The following is a 22,818-nucleotide window of genomic DNA, read 5'->3' on the forward strand; positions in this document are numbered from 1 at the left end:
GTTTCGAGGTAACATTTGGAGTGCGGGGGTAGTTACGTAGCTAGAAGCGTGTGGGCGCGCGGTGGGCGTGCTCACAGCGTGGCGGGGCGGGGGCCGGCGTAGCGCGGACGGGGGGAGGGGCGCGAGCACGTGCCGCGCGCTCACGTGGTGGTGCCGAGCGCGCTGCTCTACTCCTGGCGTCCGTCGTGCCCACCGTATGAATAATTGTGTACGGAGTGAATGAATCGATGCGACGGCGACGCGGGTCGCGGCTCGCGGGCGGGGGCGCGGGCGGGCGCTGCGTGGAGGGGTGCGCCGCGACGCGCGACGCGCCAGTCTCGTGCCGGTAGTCGGTAGTGCAGCTGAGCGACTCCGGGAGCCGTCCCCGCCGCGTCGTCGCTCGCTCGTAGTCGTAGTGTGCCCGCCGTCCGGCCCGCCCCGCGCCGCCGGCGCCTGAGCCCATGGAAACCCAGAACCAGGATACGGCCCGAAGCCCCGCCGAGGTGCCCAACGACCCGGGGTATGTCCACCTTCTGGAAGTGTCCGTTCGTCGTGCTCCGTCACTTCATCTACCTCTGATCTCTATGTTTATCTTGCAGGAAGATGTTCGTCGGAGGACTCAGCTGGCAGACTAGTCCAGGTACGCTCATCGGTTCAACGGCCGTGCTTCGCCTGCGCCGCCTACGATTGTGCATCTGATGCACTCATTGGCGACTGTCGACCGACTAGGCTTCTGGAAATCTACTTTTCACTACTGTGATGAGCGCCGCGAAACGTTTTCAGTGATGAACTTTTAGCGTTCCGTGAGTTCGTTTTAGATAAACACCGGTAAAAGTTTGATAGTCAGCTGATTACTCATTCGTGATCGGAAGTTGTCGTTAGCGGTAGTGGTTTCATTAGTGATCATGATAAATTCTATGTGTGATGTATTGAGGTCGTTTACAGCGTCGTAAACGCGTGTAATATGCTGTAATCCAGTTATATTGTCGAGCTGTATTGGCAGTCAGGTGTGCGGTGGCGGCCATGCCGGGTGCGCGCGCAGCCTCCACCGCTGTTCCGACCTCTCCGCCCTAAAGGCGTGCGAGCTATTTTCGGCCTTATCTCTATTAATATTCAGTGGAAAATTCTATATAAGGCTATTATAGCCGGCTTTTTCTCCAAACAGTTATCACAACATAACCTCAATCTAAAGTACGTAACGCACGGCACCGGCACCGGCGCGCTTTCGTTCATATCTAGTAATATAGGGCATAACAATAATTGGCATTAAGCAATAACTTGTAATATATGTAAAACTATTTTAAATACACAACAAAATCGTAATCATTGTTTTATTCCAATCCAATCCAAAAAAAAAAATTAAATTACCTAATTGAAAAGAAATCAATCTTAATTATGAATTTACTAAAATATAAATTTATTTATATATTTGTTTATTCCATAGATCAGTGTTGCAAAATTAAACGTTTTTCATATTTAGTGACCAATAATAAATCACGCCAATTATCTGGAAGCAATTTTATTATGCATCAAATCAATTAATTGCGTGAGTGCAACGCGAAAGGTCCGGTGCGCGTGCGCGAGTGATGCCGCCCGCGGTATTGGGTCGGCGCCCACGCTGCACTTTGATCCTCCACATCTATGCCAACTTTGTTCTTCCCTGGAGATATCTAGGCCGCTGCATCGGCAATACACTTGAGATATTATCGGTTATGTCGATCACGAACATGTACCGGGAAATGTGCAAATAGCGAACACTTATGACATTAACCTCTCACATCCGTTATGTCTGTCCGGTTATTTCAGTTTTAGAGTCTATGTTTAATAAGAATTAGTTATTCATACAAAGAAATATCGTCAAGTTGGCATTATTTTAGTAGCAATCTCTTTGATACTTGTACTTATAGATATTTGTCTATCGTCGTTAAATCTAAGTATATATAGTATCATATTTTATTATAATTTTACTCGGTAGTATTATTATATTAAATAGTGCATATATAACAAATGAAACTTAAATATATTCAAGGAAATTAATTGATGTTAAATTTAACTTTCTTATAATTATTCTAATATATTAATTATTAATAGTATTATAAAATAATGATTCGTTTTTTTATGGGTAAATTAGGGATGGCTAACAATTTCGTCATCCATATAAACGAAATTACGAAATAAGATTTTGTAATATACTTATCAACATTATTTAACTATCTACCTATATAAGTATTGTTCATTGATAACAGTTTAGTGTGCGCGTTAAGTAATTCAACTAACAGTATTACTGTAAAAACAGTATTATTATGAATACAGTATTAATATTGAATTGTAATTTAGTGCGGGTGCAGACAATTTAAGTACCATATCTTTGTTCAAAATTTTATAAATATGTTTATGTGTGTCTTTCTCTACTTTTACTGGATAAGTAATATAACTGTCTCGTGTGGTTTATTATTATTATTATTATATTACAAATTATTAATATATATAATTATATAGTAATTACTAAAACGAATTTGGTGGGAATGGTGACCCACAAAAATAATTTATTCTAACACAAATCAGTCTCGGGTGGCGTAAAATGTTTACACGAGATGTTTGCACCTTGCCTTAGTCGAGTCGATAAGATAATATTTGAAATTATAAGTATCACGACATACCAAGTGTTATCGCTGATGGGTGTAGTCCAGTCCCCATAATCTCCCTTCTACAAATAACAAAGTCCGTTTTCTATGTTGAATTTATTAAAAAAATTAAAAATCCATCACAATTTGATAATATGTCATTATATCTATACCTACTAAAATCCTCATATTTTACCATATTTAAACGTGAATATGTATATATTGTTAATTTTTTAAAATGTTAATCGTATTGAAATAGGAAGAGTATCTACCTGACAATAAAGGTATATACTTGTACATGTATTAATGTAATAATTCGATAAGCAAACAACATTAAGGTGCCAAGATAACAAACACTGCCTAAGTACTGTGATAATGACATCGTGTATTTAGCTATATATTCTCGTTAAAAAAAAAGCAATGTTGTAACATCTACCTATTCGTTCTAATAAAGAATGTTGTTATCGGTTAAGTGGATTTCATGATCACTATCTCGTGGGAATTATTCTGAAATTACTTTATTAGTTACCAACCTCATATTTACTTGAAATCACTGCTAAATTTCACGCTGTCATATCAGGCTGTGAGAAACAGATATCAGAGATCAGAGTTGATTTTTTTTCTATAAAATTTACATCATATTGATGATAAAAAGTGGTTTTAAATTTTATTTCCCTAGGGCTTGGCCACGTGCATTTAGCACGTTTACAACGTTAAGTAAAGTATCTTAAAAACCGGAATTTGGTTACTTATGTTGATTGTAATTAATTTACGGTTTACTCAATTAAAAGTTAACTCTTTGATAAGTTTTAGTTTGATCAAGTTTTGTGCCAATTATTGTACTTACCAGAATTTTAACAAAGACTATAACAGATTTTAATATATGTCAGATATAGGTTAAGCCACGTATCAAGGCCTTTTCTGTGCATAAGTTTTCTAAAATTCTAATATTTATAAATATACATTGGAATATTTTTCTAAAATTTAATTCGGATTTTACGAATGTCGATTTACTATTTATATCATTTAGTTTCTCTACAATGTTAATACTATTAAATTATCCTCCTACATATTAGCACTAAGTCCACTACGAGAAAGCGAACCGAGTGCCTCTCAATTCTTTTATATTATTTCTTGCACCGTCTATTTTCATAGCTTTATTACAACTATTTGTATTACATTTGAGTAGGTAATTTGCAAAACTTACAGGAAAATTTTCTCTACTTAAAATGCTTACGTTGTTACGAAATGGGACAAGGATAAGTTATTCTAGTTTATTTAGTAAAGTAACTCATTATTTGAATGTTGCGAGCGCAAGTCGTTTTGTCGTTTAGCAGCAAGTACTTGCTAGACAAAAGGCTCAGCTCTATTATCTGCGTCGTCCTCGTGGCTGCTGTATCATTGACGTGCTGCCTTAGGAGTTATACAAACTAGGTGACTAGCAGATAAATGTGCTACAATGTGAGCATTATTAGTTGGAAGCTTGCAGAATCCTAGATACCTACTTATTTCATGACCTAAAATATGTTAGTAATATAGCATTAAAAAAAAAATACTTTTTTTTTCTTATCGTGTGGTTATAATTGATTACAGAGATGCGGTTTTGCAACGAAATCTTTTAGTTAAAAAAGTAATTCTGTAACAAAAATAAATCTGTTCACAGCTCCACGTTAAACTCTCGAAATGTAATTTTCTAAAAATATTTTAAGAAATGCTAAACTTTATTTCTTATTCGTCTTTTCTCGAGAAGTCCTCTTTTCGGTCTTCGATTACAGTTTATTTAACATTCTGCATTACCGAAATTAAAAAAGCTATATCTTAATCCTGGATATTGTTTATTTTTGATAATTCAAAAAATAATATAATTACCAAATTTTGTTAACTTTTGTTCAGCAGTTTGTATTTACGATGTTACATTTATAATCATAGGTACATAAGACCGGAATGTGATATTCCTAATCGAATTTCAGAAATTACTTATTGTATTACCAATATTTCGTCGTATTTCAAGAGTTTCACTCAATTCACGTTGCCAGGTCGTTCCCTTTTATATATAGTCGTTTTTATATGATACTTAAACTATTTCCTTTAAAGCTTAGTTATAATTCTCGAATGGTTAAGGTCGTTGCGTGTTCTTTTGGCTCGAACACAATACAGCTGAGAACGGTATCGGCGCTGGACTCGTTATGGTTATTATCAAGTCAATTGTTTGCTTGGCATGTGCTCTTGCGCATTGCGTCTTCATTTTGAATTTGTTACACGCTTTCCTTAGCTTTTTCGTCGTTTGAAATATGAGTAATATAAATGAAAATATACTCGTATGTTTACTTCTTTAAAAATCTGATATAAGTTATATTTGTTGCGTGAAGGACATTACATTAATATATCTATTACATTAATATATCAGATTATAAGCTAAATTAGAATAAATTTGTTGCTTCTCGTCTCTTTATTTATGATTTAGCTATGAAATTTTCTTTCTATATTTTATTTCCTTATAAGCCTTATCGCTATCTTTGTCGTCATTACTAGTAGTAGTAAGTATGCTTTGTATTAAAAAGAAAATATACTTCTAAATTAAATAATTCATTTTATGTCCCCAGTTAATATTTAGATTCTTAAATTATAGTTTCTCTATTTTAGGATCAATTATCATTAAAGTGATCTTTGCCTAAAAATCAAGAAATAACAACTGAATACTATTAATTGAAAGAATTATTAAAAATATATAATTATACACAGAATAGTTACTAAGTTTGCGACATGTTTAACGCTTACCGCCATTGAATTAATTATAATAGAAAATAGTTAAAATTCTGCTACTTACTGAATTTGTTCAAGCATTAATTCCCAAAATTTGCAAAGAGAAATTACTCAATAAAAGATTCTTCAAAATAAATGTAAAAGGAACGCGAGAAATGCCAAAATCCAAAGTTTTGAAAACGTAAAGTTTTGAATGGCTAGCACCTGCCGATAATTGAATAATAAAATTATAAGTTGGAACAAGATCCGCAATCAAGAAACAAGGGAATCTAGTTATAACATCTTCAAAGAGCAGTTATGAGAAGCGAGACATCGTCAAGATTAACGCAGTTTGAACGAAAGGCTGTTACTCGTGTACCTACTACGCCCACATTACTCCTATGTTAGATCTCTATGGGAATACAAAAATGCAGTAAATCAGATTGAATTTCTTGTCTCGTGTATTTGTCTCCGAAATAATGCTGTAAATATGATATAATATAAAAGTCTGTAAAGATGTTTGAATGTTTAGATATTTGTTTGTATTTGAATGAAATTTGCAACACCATATCTTGAATTAACAAAGAAGGCATTATTATCTCTATCAAAATGGGCAGTAAACATCGATGCGGGTTGTAGTTAATTGAGTAGATATTTATTTAACGTTTCGATTATGATGCAAATTGTACTAAATGCGAAATCTTGTAACTGATGTTGTTCATAGTTATTATATTGTATTTATGTATGTATATATAAAAATAAAATCTAATTTTTTTGTAATTCAACTTTTTAGCTTAATATTTTTAGTTGTCTATAGTATATACTTAAAATTCTGTTCAAATATGAAAAATAATTATTGAATTTTCTGCGGAAACAATAGCTTGTGAACCCCTTTCAGGTTCTGAAAGGGTCACAACTCCATTCGTACGTCGATTGCGAGGAATTCACCTTCGAATTCATCTATTATTAATCTAGAGATTTTGCATACGTTGAATAATGCAGTAGCGGAGTTTCTGATGCAGAACGAACGGATTGTCTTTATTTAATTTCCACATTGGATTGTGCTGCGATACCAATTCTGAACTTTGTAGTACATTAGTTTCATGTACAGAAATTTTATAGCATCAATACTCAAAAATTCTAATCATATTATGTCGGTGTCTGCAATGTAGGGTTACATATCATTTTAATATTCATTTTCGTATTTTCAAATAGTTAATATAAATTATGATCAGTAATACATTTAAGGTTAATTAAAATATAATGTAATTTGAGATTAACAATAAATAGTTTAATCGAGTTCTCTGTATGACAGCAAGTTGGATGTATTGCTTAACAACTGCAAAAAGAATAAATAGACATACTACAGAATAAGTAGACACAATAAACGTACAAAACAAATATGGTCTTATTGACAATTTTTTTCGTTTGAAATCGCATGAAATATATAGACATAGCCAAGTTACATTGTTAATAATAAATTATATGCTTATTAAGTATACTCTACAACGTTCGAGTATTCTATTGTAATTTCTCAACTTAATTTCAATTTCGTGAATATGCATCTACTGAATTTTGGTTTACCTCATATATATGGAGATAACACATAGTGTCCACAGATATCCCCATTTTTACAGACAGATAAAGAACGTAAAACGACAACTCAAATCACTCACCACTCGGGCGAGTTACTCTAAAAACCTAGAAAAGTTGAACAGTAAATAACCGAGTTAAGTCGTTAACGCGGTCGTGAAACTCTTTGCGAGACATGGTGTTCTAAGTAATTCGATCTGCAGAAGAATTTTAGCAACGCGTGTTGGGTGTAGTTTGTAGTGTAATTACCGGAAGATGCTATGGGAGATCACAGCTGAGTTTGACGGGCCGCCAGATAAACATCCCGACTTATGAGTCCCTGGTGAGTGCCTGCTCCGTTCGAGATACTTCGATTTCCTAACAAATTATTGCTACTCTAATACAGTTATTAGAAATTGTGTTGAAAAAAGTAAATGTGTATTGTAAAGTGTATTGCATACAGTTTTAACTTTGTGTAAATAAAAGTACTTACTTGACTTAAGATGAAACGACATGCCTTCGCGTATACCTAATAATAATAAAAAATGCTAAAATAATAAAGTAAAAAAAATGTGTTATGTGTATTTTTACTAGTCTTAGATTTAAACATATTGTGTATTAATAAATTGAATTAATTTTTACTAGACACTAGCGAGTGAAATATAAAAGCATCGAAATATATTCTTTAGCAAATGTCGTTAGAGTGTGGGCGTCAGTCAGTAAGATGAGTAATTTATTTCTGACTTCACATCATTGTAGCATAGTAGTTCAGCTATAATAAAATAATGGGATTTTCGTAAGATGATTGTAAACTTTTAAATAAAATTGAAAATTAACGGTTAAAAGGAAGTTACTTTTCAACTAGTACCTAAATAATCTAAAAAAATTATACTGTTAATGTTTGTATTAAAAAAATAATACCTTACTGGCACCAAAATTAAACAAAACATTTTTTTTTATTTTAATGAAAAATATGAAAAAAATATCCCTTTAAAAATGCTTTTTTGAAGACGTATGGAGGTTCTCAGTTAGATTATATTTTTTATTGGTTTCACAGAAATTTTATCGAAATTGGTTCACTAGTTTAGTTTTTAAATAAAAATAACTGGTTTTGACACGCTTGAAATAGTTTTTTTCTATGGTGGATGTGTGTAGAACATGGTTTTAAATTAGCTATTGGTAAATATGATGAAAGTACTCACAAAAATATTGTACTTAAAAAATAACAAGTTATTGATACTCGTAATTTCTTCGATGTATATTTAAACTAAAATAAAAAAAAAAAAAAAATTTTTAAAAAAAACGTGTCGTCCATGCTTATAAAAGCATTCACTTTGTATTATTAAACACGATAACTATCTTATCCGGCAGGAAAAAGATTTAGTCAGTGGTTAAAGGAAAATACAACCAGTGAAGAGGCCACCGCATTACCACAAATCGTGGTATAATCCCTTATACAAAGCGCACTGGCCGTTTGCGAGTAAACAGTACGGCGACTAGGGACCGGATACACGTTTCGTTTTGCCAGTTATTTCGGCCTAGCCACAAATAGACATGTGTATGCGCATGCGAACACTTCTTTAGCTCACATAAATCAAGCTCTGAAAAAAATAATAAATCACTGAGTATCGTTTAGCTTTTAGCTAGTAATAAAGGACAGTAATGCGGTTTATTTACACTCGAAGCGCACGTAGGGTTGTTACTATGTGGTTTCAGATAACATTTAAATATAACGAAAAAAAAGTTTCGTAATTAACAAAAGAAATAAAAAAGTAATTTATTATACTAATTTTATTCGAGCAAATGACAGTGGCTCCTTTTCACAAATTTCATTAACACGATTAGTTATCGCGTAATGACTCAACAGATATAAGTAAAAAAGTATTATAAAATTTTACATTACAATTTTTACTACATTTTTATGGTTTTGTTTCATAGTCATTAATTAATATAAATATATTTTCATGTCAAATCACTTAAGAAGTAGACAGCTAGAGTCGAGTGTCCATTGCTGCATGCTTCATGCTCGATTCGTTTCATAGCTCATCTCACGCAAACACGCCGGTTCCGAATACTCTTTGTCTCCTCTATCAGATAATAGAAATACTTGTAACCGTGTGAGCATGAGCGGTTAGTATACTTTCACATTGTATAACTGTTTCGTTATATTTTCATTCAACACTCTTTCAAGCACGTGGCTTGATTTTATTTCTTACCAACTTACTCTCGCAATATTAATACCGATATTATTTGTTTTTTTTTTAATGGAATTAAAATGAAATAGTAACTTCGTCGGAGCTGTAGGTAAGGATGAAAACAGATTCGTTAGCCCATCGTAACGAATTCCACAAGAATTAATCACGACGGTTTCCAGAGGGAATCGCGTGATGGCCTGGTAGGGCATGATATGTCAATTTTGTACATACTGCGTAATGCTTGCATCATTTGGACTATATTTACTATAATGTAACTCTCACTATCATATAACAGGTATGCATTGTGGCTGCCAATTAGCTCGTCTCTCACGCCATTCATTCCTGTTATGACATTCAATTTTATTTCTATATCAGCAATGTATATTCTAGACATAAGTAATACTAGTATCGGTACCGCTAATATCTATATATTGGGTTTCTCTGAATTATAAGGACTGAAAAGAAGATAATTACCTATTTTAATATCACTTATACTAGTTGGATATCTATATTAATTTTGATTATATTCTTTACTTCGATATTATACTAATAATTAATTTATTTGTTATTGGGTCAATATATATTACCCACCCCTAGTATTGTCTATACTGACTAAAACTATATTCTATATAATCGCTGTCGCTTGTTCGGATAATTCATTATGAACCATAACCCTTGGAGTGATTTACTCAAAATGAAACAAGAAAATAAAACTAAGCTCAAAGGCCACCGGCGCCGCAGCGCAGACGCAGCTCTTCACGCACCATTGCCTGCTCCGCTATTCACAAAGTGGCACTTTTTATGTCACTTTCTGGTGTCGTCAAACGATAAAAGATCACTGAGCGTGAAGAAAAAACAGACGTGATTGCATATCACGTGTTTAAGATGAAATCACAACGGTGGCTTAGAATTATTTTTATAAACAATTCTAAACCAATGAAAACAACACGAATTATCTATAATCAATGTCCGTACAATATCAAATAGGTGGTAGGTTAATATAAATATTTTTATATTGTACTTTATATAGTGGTACCTATATAAAGTACAATATAAAAATATAACATATAGTAATTTTGTATATATTGCACATAATGTGCTCCCAATTATCCTTTCGTTTTTTCTATTTCAAAATCATGTATGTTAATGTTGTACCAAATGTAACCCTCAATTTGCTTACATTTCATGTAAACATTTGTCTGAGTATTTATATTGTCGTATGTAGTGAAAATATCTTATTATGAATAATGCTCTTGAATTCTGTGTTTAATTCTTTTCTTGATTTATGTTTTACTTATCACTACGTAAATACCAAATTCTAGTATTATTTTATAAGAAGTTTATAGAATTTACTGTATATTATGTACACACTATCACGTCACTTCTTTGCTCTATTTTCGTGATTTTGAATTCGCATATCTGCTTACTCATAATCTCTTTGTATTTTATTGGGATTCTTTACATTTACTTAATTTTTCTTTTATAGCTCAATAAAATTAGAAAAGTTGTTTTTGAATTTATAAAATCTAAAATATAAGTTTATATTAAAGAACATTACGTCTTTCTTTGAAAAAAAATGAACATATTTATTTTTTATTTCGTATTAAATTCTAAGTATTTTATTTGTTACAACATTCAAAATTACTAGAAAAATATGTTCATTTAGCGTTAAGAAACCACATAAGTTTAGGCTGAATACATTGTGACATTTTTCCAAATATAAAATTATGCAAGACGACATTTTTCCAAATATATGTAGGTACACATACGTTATCTGCGCCGACATTCTTGTTTGTGTAATTATGAACATTACTATGTAGCTTGCATAACTGGTGCAATCCGTACAACCAGACGCACATCTGGGATCGTTCGGCTTAGACACACGTTGCTGCGTTGTTGTCATTACTCATGTGTCGCGCACACGACTCCATGCTACTGACTGGTTGTCGTCTTTTATGAAATGCCTCATAATGTAGCATCTTGCATCTGTAATGAGAGTTAAAATCATATTGATAGAGTTTCATTTACAATATCATATTAGTATCATTGTAGCTTATTGAACGTTTGACTTTAGAGAGCAGCGCATCTTCAAACGACATGCTAATTGGCATCGGCGTGAAACGGGCAGCAGGATGACTTGTTTTTTGGGTTTAGATATAGTGTGAAGTTGTAAAATAAATAATAACAGGGTTTAGTTTTGAATCGGTTATAATGGGACTATTAGAAATCGTTCAATCCTAAGATATTTCGTAGGATTTTAGGCAACGGTAACTTATAAAAAAAGAAATTTATTTATTTAGTTGAATCAGGTTTTATTGCGGGAGTAAATCTTAATGAATATTGAAGTACGTGTTGCATTTACAGACGTGTAGATTTGCTATGGGTGGGGGTTAATTACTATTTGGGGGATCGTAAGTTTACATTGAGTAAAAATGATGGGATCTTAACTAATAATGGTGGGTCTTTCTCATAAAGAATTGGTATTTGCACGTTAATGAACAAACAGTACAAGAGCGGTAGTTGTAGTGAGTAGTTTTATTACGTGATAAAATTCTAAAAAGAAGGAGGTCTTAGTTCTTGTCAACATATCAGAATGTAATAAGTATGAAGATGAAGTTAGTCAATTAGGTTCGCCAACCGGTACAATGAATAAATAATTTACAGATATATAATTAAATTATTTTCCAGAATAAAATAACTTTGAATAACTGGTTAGATCTGAACATATTTGTTATTTTACTTCATCTATTTTTATAAATAGCGGTTAGATATTACTATCGTCAAATGTAAGTAGTAATTTGGAAGTGAAGAGGCCACACAGATACAGTAGTCATTGTAGTAAGTAGGTATATGTAGAATGACGAAAGACAATGAAAGGCTGTAAAATCAAAGATTTTACTGCATGACGCATGTGTAATATGTCTATTTGTTTGTGACGATAAACAGTTGTACCGAGCAGATAAACCTGTGTAGGTAGAACTAGAGACGAGATACAGATCTACGTATATATTGCGTCATTGTTATCTGAAGACTACTGACGTAAAAATGACACCAATTATTAAGCGCTTTCAGATGACCAGATGAAAAATTTTGTAAACACATTCTCGATATCATTTTAATTACGATTTTTATTACAAAAATAAGGTTAAGAATTAATAGTGGGTCATTTTTTATTTATTACTTTTTTTATCTTATTTGAAACAAACGGGCAGCACGTGATGGAAAATGACATTTTTCACTTTTAGAAATAACCAGCAATATCGAATTGGGGGATAATACCTGTTATGGATAGTAAATTTTATAATAATGACATAATTGAAATAAGTATACTGAATATACAAGTACTACTTAAGTATATGAATATTTAAATTTCTTTATGGGTTTTTACGTTAGCAACAGAACTAAGTATTTGGTAGGACCAAGCAAACTCTTTCCGATATAGCTAATTGTTTTATAACTACCGATTAAAAGTGAACAGATTTAATATAGTTTTCTAATGTAGAGATTCTGTACAATTCTAGAGACATATATGTATACAAGAATAATAATTAGTAGGTACATGGATATTGCGCCATGTTATAATAATTTTATAGATTTCCTAATTGTTGTATTTCAACAGTAGATATAAAATTACGATGCTAAGGTTGACCCCTAGGTCATGATTTTACGAGCACCTTTTATATTTTTTTATTTATTAAATAATTAGTCTTGCAATTAATTATTGGTTTATTAGGAAAAAAACTGATAAACTAATAAATGATAAACATATTTTATGTTTAATTCACGTTGATTGTTATTTGACGTATTTTTGTTATTTTATGCCAATGTCTGATTGTTTCAATTTAGATAGGTATAGAATGTATTAATGTTAGAATTATAACATGTTAGCATTTACATCGAGAATTTTGTAGTAATTATTTATACACAACTAACTAGCTAAGGCTATTATTCGTGTCTTTTTTTGTAAAGATTATGATATATTTATTTGCTCTATACATGGTGATGGCACTCTCTGGTACCAGTAGTTGTTGTCGCATTTTTTTAGTATACGAATATTTGTATAAAATCCTTCATATACATACATCATGCGTTTATCATTGGAACTGCCACTTAGATTAAAGTTTTTGCATTTTTTATTATATTATTTTTATTTTTGCATTTGCTAATTTGAGGTAGATTATAGTGGTCAGTTAATAATAACTGCTTTTATAACTATACTGTAATACAAGTAATCAGATACAACATCCCAGATGAATGATGACAATTAGTGCTTATATAGTATAATTTAAAAGTTACTAAATTTAGGCCGCCTTTTTATCACGATTGTCATATCGCAGCCAAGTATTCTAAAGAACTGTCACCACTCCAAATAAATTATCTATCTACTTCATGCTCGTATAATCTGCTTGTGGATGATGCGTTAGAAAAATCTATATGCTGAAATAGTTATTTGAATATAGAATATGCATACATTTTGACAGCACTTAGCACGTGTCGATACATGGACTGGCCAAATATATTCTCGTATTCTCACATACGACCGTGACTAACAAATTTATTACGATTCTAGGTGAGGGAAAATCTTATTCAAAAACAAAATGTTTTTGTATACATTTTTATAGTGAGAGAATTTTGTACGTTTTGTGTGAGTAGGTAACTAACACACCCCAAAATCTTACAAAAACGCTTGATCCAGGGCTGTCACTATTACATAAACAGATGACTTTTTTTTTTGTTGGAAATAAAATGCCGTATCTGTAACAGATGATAGGTTCCTCAGAAATTACTACGAAGGTCTCCATGAAGCACCGTGGGAAGGTCTGACAGATAGAGTACATTGCTAGCAATGAAGATATTAGTTTCCGGTACAAATTAATAATCCCTTTCGTCTCAGATATATGTATAGTACTGAATGTGATGTGTTTTGTTTGCGAGCGATTTATTTATTCAAATCATCAAGATGTGTTGAGAAGTAAGCCTTTGTAGCTAATACATAACAATACACAGCAAGCAGTAACGCATTGGATATTGCACGATTTTCCTGTTTTAAAGCGACGGTTTTTTTTTCTGTCATATGCAATTTTTTATGCTTTTTTATTACGAGTACATACATTTCTTGCGCCATATAACTACCGTTTTCTTTTTTTTTCTCCTCTACTTAAAAGCCATCTGAAAGGGTTTTCTTTAGCGAAAAGACTACCTTTTGTACTAAATAATCTTAATATGTAAGTATTTATATTATGTTTTAAGTGGCACATTAAATAAAGAGTTAATAAATAAAGTAAATTCAGTAAAATGAAAAATAAATATTTATTTGAAATATTAACAAAACTTCATTGACATGTTATTTGTACTGATCTGTCATAGTTTCTCGGCAATCAAGCTAACCCTAAATATGACGATTTTATTTCTGTTTATATAAAAGAGGAAAGATATTTTCAGCTTAGTCGTTTAGTTATATTCACGTTTCCTTACATATTTTCCATATAAAAATTGTGGTTCAGTGAGATCGGGCGCATCTGGTCGTTTGTCCTACATTTTATTTATATTTTACGTTCCTATCTTCTAGCGACCCTGGGTGTGATATATTAGTTTGATATCAAGCGTTACTATTATCGTTATCACTTCTATAGTTATAAAATAAATATGACCATGATTGTATTCCTAAATGAGGTAGCATTTGAATATAAGTACTTATACCAACTATAGATTACGCGCTGCATTACTCGCGTCAACTGTGTTTTAAATATGGTACATCTGTGTACCAAATTTGATTTAATCCGTTTAGTCGTTGAAACGCTATTGAGAAATAAATATTTAGATACCTTCACTTTTTCATTTTTATTCAGTGTTATTAGTAGGATAAGTTTGGAAGTTCTCTTTGTATGTACTAATTTTTAAATGGAATTTTACGATCTACGCGAGCTGAAGAAATTGATATATAGTAATTCGACGAATTATTTTTACAGCGGGTACAATCCAATCGCTAAGTGATCGAATAGGAATCAAGTTTAATAGATGAGATGATGCCAATGAATGTGACGTGTTGATAATTTATTAGCGACAATCGAAAACAATGAAATTAGACTACCATCTACTTATAGATTGTAGTCAAAATTACTGTCACTTACAAGGGTTACTATTAATCGTTATTGGAGTCTTTGATATTTTTTATGTCAGCACTCATTATAATTATGAGGACAATTTGAGTTGTGAAAATTGTTTCTTTTTTCAAAATGTCATATTAATCATCCAAGAATTTCGTTTTAAAACAATCGAACGGTGAGACTTTTATACGTAAATACTATTTTAAGAAAGAATTATGTATATTATATAGAATCTATAATGTATTAAAAAATATATAAGATGATAATTATATTGTAAAATTTAATTAGGTAGCTCTCTAGCGATGTTAGTTTTCTGGGCATTATAGGAGACTTCAAGAAAACTGGACCAAGTGCTCTAGTTTAACGGGATGCACAAACTTTTAGTATTATCTGAGTGTTATATACTATTAGTGTTTTCATATTATATAGCGACTAACAATAATTAGACCACCTGTGTTTGATATAGGTATAAATGGACTGTTTAATGCAAATAAAATTATAATTGCCATTTGTCAATATGCACAAATAATTTCTAATTTTTAGAATGCTAGATGTTTAACTTCAAGATTTATCTGTATCTATGTAAGTTGACCTATTCGCTGAAAACAGCTTTATAATAAATTGAAAATATAATACTCGTAACCAATATTAAACTTGCATTTCACCTGCACGGTCGCATTTCTGCCTCTTATTCACTATTTTTCTACACTCTATTCTAAATACGAAGTTCTAATTGACATATATATAAGCAAAATGAACTCTTATTTCAACGTCATTAAATTGAAGTTCGTTCTGTTCAAAAGATTCTCAGCGGTTGTGAGTTCAAATATGGCTGACATCACACTGTGATGAATTTAAATTTCCGGTCATAAAACGTCATTTAAAAAATTAATTAATCCGAGCGATGGTGGTCTTCCCTCGACCACTTTGGATTCCAGTAGAGTAAAATGCAGGAAAATCGAATATTACGCCCGTCACAAAGCCATGTTATATATAATGCCATTGATTGTCCCCTTTGGGTGTAATCCAAACATGATTATATTTTTTCACGATATTCGAGATCTTGCTCGTGTGAATTTTTCGGCGACATTATAATCCATGTTATTGCAATAGGCTTAGAAAATTTGGCCCAACTCCTTATAGTTTTAATATGAAAATTATAACAAATATACTTATAGATTTACTATTTATAAAACATATTTCTACTAATAGCTATTAAGGCTTAAAAAAGAAAACTTTACCGTTTTTTAATCTTTGTGTTATTTTGATGACTTTCCTATGTCGGTCCTGTCTATATAAATCTTGTTGAGATTAAAGTCAGGGTTTGGAAAAATCTTAAACGACTTTTTGTAAATTGAAAACAAAAAGCTTTGATACTTGAATGAACAGCTATTTTGGTCATATGTAGGCATATGAATAGTTCTTAAAATTATTTGTTGTCTCAGAATTATTTTTTGTAAGAATGTAATTGTAGTATCTATTTAAGCATATACGAGGTTTGTCCGGAAAGTACGTATAAAAGTTTTTTAAAAATTTTATTTTACAATTATTCAGGTAAATCAATTTTATCCCCTTCAAAGTACTCCCCCTGTGACATAGTGCACTTGTGCCAACGCCGTTTCCACTGTGAGAAGGCTCCTTGAAAGTCCTCTGGTTGTAGGTTTCTCAGCTGCCCCGTCGTAGCTTTTTTTATCTCATTTATGTCCCCCAAATGCCGCCCCCGAAGTACCAATTTGGTTTTTGGGAACAAGAAGAAGTCACACGGGGCCAAATCCGGCGAATAGGGGGGTGTTCGGTCACCGTAATGGAATTTTTACTCAAAAACTCACGGACAACAAGAGAGGTGTGGGCAGGGGCATTGTCGTGGTGAAGAATACGCCCCTCTCGCGCCAATTCTGGACGAACTCGTGCCACACGAGCTTTGAGGCGTCTGAGCACATCGACGTAGAATTTTCCATCAACTGTCTGGCCTGGAGGGACGAATTCTTGATGGACAATCCCCCGAACATCGAAAAAAACAATCAACATTGTCTTGACCACTTGTGGACGGTTGGTTCCTTCACAGCATCATCCCCATAAACTGTTCTGAGATCGGCAAAAATTTATTCTTGCCGAGTTTCGAGAGAAACTTGATTACGACGCGCTGCTCTTCAACGGAAGCGGGCTCCATGCCGACGGGGTTTCGTTTAACTTCACAGATTTCGCACCGTACGGCGGTCAGACCAGAACTAGCATTGTTAGGGACATAAGGAAGGGGTCCTGCGCTTACCTGGCCTCCCCACTCCTCTTTCTCGCATTCCAGAACACTTTTATACGAACTTTCCGGACAGATCGTATTCTATAATTATAGTAGTATTGTAGTTTTAATACTTGTGCAGATATTGAACATATATCTAGAATAAAGGTTTTAGGTAAAGCCAATCGAGTCAGTTTATGCAGACTTGCGTCCGCCACAATTAATCGTAGTCCCTCTACACTTTAAAGGCATTTAATGGATGTCTTTCAGATGCCGTGTTACGCCTCACCCGTTACTGTCTAAGGAAAACCTAGAATAAAAATTTTCAACGTTCAAAAAATTAGGAAAGTATTTTTTATTCGTTTCGCAAATTACAAACCAAATTTAATGATTCTTTTTTAATCGAAAGTGTTTTACTCCCTGTGTTGAAAAATATATTAAATAATAAAAAGGTATATAGATACGTATAGGTATATTTGTATTTAACATCTTATAAAATTGCATGTTGCACGTATAAGGCACTTACATACATAATTATTTATTTTTTAAACTTTTATTTAATATAAATCTGGAATATACTGTTTCTGTACCAAAAACATGTTTCATGAATTGAACATGATCTACAGTTGGTTTAGTTTATCTAGATTTTATTATTTATTAATTTTCTTAGGCATAATTATGTATTTAAAGATATAATCTTTCATGATTATTCAATGGTGTCAATTATTTTTATAAAATTTAAATGCCATTAAAGGGTTTTTCTTAATCTTAAACTCTACATTTTTAAATGTCTAATTTAAATATATCCTATATATATATATATATCCTTATTCACAAAAACTAAAACCTTCTACAAACCTATTTTAACTATGTATTATATTGTTTTGTTACTTTTATTAAAACTGAGAATTTAGCACAAAAGAAAGGGACAAAACTGTTCAATAGCTAAAATAGGTTTATAAGAGGTTTGACATTTTTATAATTACATATTTAATTTCTTGTGTAGTTTTTAGAATCAAAGAATGTATGAAAAGAAAAAATCTTAGTGGGCGGATTCTTAATAGTTTGAAAATTATCTATCTACCTATGTTTTTTTTATACAACTCAGAATGGCGAACAAGCTGACGGCCCACTTAATGGAAAGTGGTTACCGTCGCCTATAGACATGAGCGGTACCATGGACATAACAGAGTATACTGTTTCGCCCATGATACCCTCCATGCGTTGCCATTCCTGAGGACTTAGGTATTATTCCTCTGTACTCTGTAAATGCACGCCATATCCCACCCTTCACACCGAAACACAGCCCTGCAAATACAACTGCTTTACGTTACTTACGTTGAAACACGTTTTTGTATATACGAGTATAGAAAAAATAATTAAATTAGTTTCTTTTCTTTATATATATATATATATATATATATATTTTAAACATCAATATATATCATAACATAATTTATATAAAGTTATTACGGTTTACGGTTTAAGACATTTATTTCTCTAAAGATTTATACATAAATCACTTAAATGAGAAATTTAAAACTATGCTAACTATTATAAATTTAAAATATATAACTACTTAATATAAATTTAATATAAAGTTATAAAACAAAGAAAACTTCGATATTGAATCGTGGTTTTTGATTTTGAATCTTATTGCCAGTGGCCGAATCTCAGTAGTTGTCATGGTAGAGAATCGCCTTAATGAGAAACAGCGAAAATAGTACTATCACAGTTTTATGCAAGGTCTCATCATTTGGGTGAAAGTGTTTGGATGAAGGCCAAAACATTTTGATGTCACGATAAGAACACGAATGCAGCAAAATAAACGGTCTTACCTACTGTACAATTTGACGTGATTTAACATGAAACATATAAAACTATTAGCGAATATTTTTTTCCGTTCATAAATTTTAGATTTGAATCATATGTTATATAAATAGATTTCCAAATCATAAAATATGAGAAACTAGTATAAATTACAATAACAGTTACATACTATAAAAATAATAACGTTGAAACACGTGGCTCTTAGTTTTGTATTAGAAGTATAAATAAGTTTCCAGTTCATAGACCTTTTAGACTTTTTTTGTCTTTTTAAAAATGCTTTTTCGTATATTTTATATTTGTATCACAAATAGATTTTAAAATCATAAAACATGAGATCGTTATCCATTATAATAATAGAATCACATTCGGTGCCTTCATTTTTAAGTAGTTGTCTATTTCGGGATTTCATGCCTATACTGAAATACCTTAGTTCAATACGTACCCTACCCGTACAATAGTTTTATACTAAAAGAATAAATATCTACATATATAATATTTAAATCTCCAAAAATGATATGATTTCTAAAATATAATTTTTGTTAGCAAAGAATTTACTATGTAAATCTTTTCTCGTGCTATGAGTGTTTATGAGCGATGTTAGTCGCTTTTCATTACGTGGACCGTCTGCATGTTTAGCTCTCTAATAATAAAAAAAATCGTTTTTATATGACTTAAGTAGGTTAGTTTTGATCTTCAATGAGAAGTGAAAAATTTTACTCTTTATAATGCAAATTTGAATGAAAACGTATAAAAATGTGTGAATTATAAATATGTAGTAACATCCAGATAGAATATAGCTATGCCACTTCAGTTTCTATTTCTAATTTCAATTGCACTTCTCGAGATATTGTTTGACATTTATTGCAAATTAGCGCAACTATTTCTACGTAGTTAAAAAAGTTTTGTTTATTTTCAAGATATAGCATTGAAGAATGTTGTTGCTTTATTTTTGATACTAAGAAATAAGACTGCCATTAAAATCACAGACTTTTGTTAATAGTAATACGATAGCCGGCATAGATGATGCGAAGTGTATAACACAATAATTAGGATTTTTGTTTAGAATGATAATATTAAAAGACATGTAATTATATTTCATCGCATGTAAATATATTTGATAAATTAATGCCCACAGTCAAAGAAATATGAATAATAATTTGGAGCGAAGTGTGGTAAAGACGAGGGCAACGTTTATCAAAACTTCAAAGATTTGATGACCTTTTTATTAATAAAAACGTCAAATGTCTAATAAACTTCTTTTTGTTATTGAACTGTTTTGTCTTTTTCTTTTTAAACTATTTTCTTAATTCAAAAGAAGAAGAACAAAACACTTATCATAGTTTAAAAAGGTGAGGTTTTCTTTTATATAAACAAGCAGGGCCTATATTCCATCTGGTTTTATAACCGTGAGCACGAATATTTATTTTATGTAGTATAGATATTGTAATAATTGTCACTGTAGCTACTCTTAGATGCAAACAGTAATTTTTTTTTGTGGCCAACGTAAATAATTACGCTGTTTAGATATCTTTAAAATAATAAAGACGTATATAAACTAATATTTTTAGGCATATGTTTTTTTATTATATCGTATACGTGTTAATGTACGGTTAATGTACTTTGTCACATTTTTTTTCTAACTTCTTTTATTTACATATAGATATTTAGAGAAGTAAAATTTCCACGACTTTTTATAATTTTACGGCTTAGGTATATATTTAAACAAATATCAATGATACAAGTGACTTGATTACCTACTATTATAAATCGAAGACTGTAGCTTCCGTTAACTTATTGATTTATTCCGTTACTTGAGAAGTTTAATATACATGACACTTTATTATTTTCATAGCATAGGTATAAGTAATTGAAAACCATATTAAATATATTAAGACTTTCACGTTGTTTTGTTCTTTAGGAATTGTGTCATGTTTTCAATAATCTAATCGATACTATAAAAAATCTTTAAATTAATAATTATACTCAACTTGTATAATACTGTCAATACGATTTGTACTAAAAACATTATCCTTTTGTTTTAATCAAAGAGACAACAACATTTCAGCCGAAAATGTCTTGTTAACATGACCGACTCATCTGAAATTATTTGCGTCGGGATTGTGCCTGTTGAGTGATACTCGGCTGCAGTTGTTTTCATGTCGATGTCTTTTGACAGGGTTGTCATTCATAGATTTTTAGATACAGTTGAAAATAAGTAATTACGAAAAAAAGTTGCAATTGCAACCAATACGCGAATAAAAACTGGCTGCATGTGAGGAATAGCCATTTTATAAGGGTTCTATGACTTTTATAGATAAAAAAAAATATTTTCATTACAAAACAATATTTTTTAAGAATCTTGTTCCTTCCTTTTGTTCTATAGTGTACTAAATACATGAAAACAAGCAGGGACGATAAAAAAAATTAAGAACGCTGTTCCTTCCTTTTATTTTGTAATGTCCTAAATATTTGAAATTAGTATCTTTATTCAATTATAAAATTCAGTTATAAAAAAGTTATTTTTAACAAACAATATTTGTTTGTTAAAAAATAACTTTTTTTATAACAAATTTGAAGATATTAATTTCTTTTGATGGACTTTATATTTTATTAAACTGAATTCGAAAACAGGGTTGATTAATTTTGAACACATAATTTAAAGCACAAAATATAAAAAAGGAAATATTTTTATTTAGATTAAATTACAGTATTCGGCATAAACATTTAAAAAATTTCACTATTTAAATTATTTTTTACAGTACTTAAAGCACCTAAATTGAATATTATTAGAATACAGTTGTTAATGCTTTAGCGTAGTTAATTTAAAAAAATTTCCGTCTAATTCTTGGGACTTAACGTGTCACGTATACAAGTAAATAATCACTACATTTCTAATTTTTATATTTATTGACGTTTCTTACTAACTTCAGCGTATGCAACAACCCTATTTGTTAACCTTTGCGCTGCGCACACGCATCCCACAGATGAACCGCTCATTGCGATAGCGCTGTTGCACTTAGAAACTAACGCAAGGAGACGCGACACGTCATTGAACTTTCTTACGTAACTCATAATTACAACATTATAGGCATTTAGATATCATTGCGTGCAATAGAGGCGTACCATTCATTAAAATACATATACAGAATTTGTTACTAACTGGGCTCAATTTACGAAAAAAGATAATGTGGTTACATCAATTAAAAAAAATATATATTATTTATTTAGTAAAATAATTTTGTTGACTAAATGAAAGTATGGTATAAACAAAAGGCACATTTAATGCTAGTAGAATTCTGACCACCTGAACTCAGTTCTATCTCTGACACAAGATTCTAATTCATTCATGTATTCATATAATGGATCATTTTAAACGAAAGCATACAGTTTGAACTATACGGGTTGTTGAATTATATATATATATATATATATATATATATATATATATATATATATATATATATATATATATATATATATATATATATATATATATATATATATTATACGATATTATATATTTTCTATAGGCG

General features: G+C 31.5%; 1 protein-coding gene and 1 long non-coding RNA gene across 6 annotated transcripts in view; both read left to right on the forward strand.

The window, feature by feature from the left end:
* Positions 1-216: 216 nt before the first annotated feature.
* LOC113517205 (RNA-binding protein Musashi homolog Rbp6) overlaps positions 217-22,818 on the forward strand; it is a 659,940-nt gene continuing 637,338 nt past the window's right edge. For 3 of the 5 annotated variants that reach the window (XM_052894657.1, XM_052894659.1, XM_052894660.1), the window contains exons 1-2: positions 217-499; positions 579-619. In XM_052894657.1, coding sequence (XP_052750617.1) covers positions 441-499; positions 579-619 — 100 coding nt within the window. In that variant the 5' untranslated portion in view covers positions 217-440. The remainder of the gene's footprint in view (positions 500-578; positions 620-22,818) is intronic. The other 2 variants (XM_052894656.1, XM_052894658.1) reach the window with 1 other exon arrangement.
* The window catches only part of LOC128200625 (uncharacterized), a 96,246-nt gene continuing 80,112 nt past the window's right edge, over positions 6,685-22,818 (forward strand). Inside the window, exon 1 of the long non-coding RNA XR_008252813.1 lies at positions 6,685-7,260. This is a non-coding gene — a long non-coding RNA (uncharacterized LOC128200625). The remainder of the gene's footprint in view (positions 7,261-22,818) is intronic.

This window comes from Galleria mellonella, unplaced genomic scaffold (genome assembly GCF_026898425.1).
Source record: "Galleria mellonella isolate WM207_F2 unplaced genomic scaffold, CSIRO_AGI_GalMel_v1 utg223, whole genome shotgun sequence".
Taxonomy (NCBI): domain Eukaryota; kingdom Metazoa; phylum Arthropoda; class Insecta; order Lepidoptera; family Pyralidae; genus Galleria; species Galleria mellonella.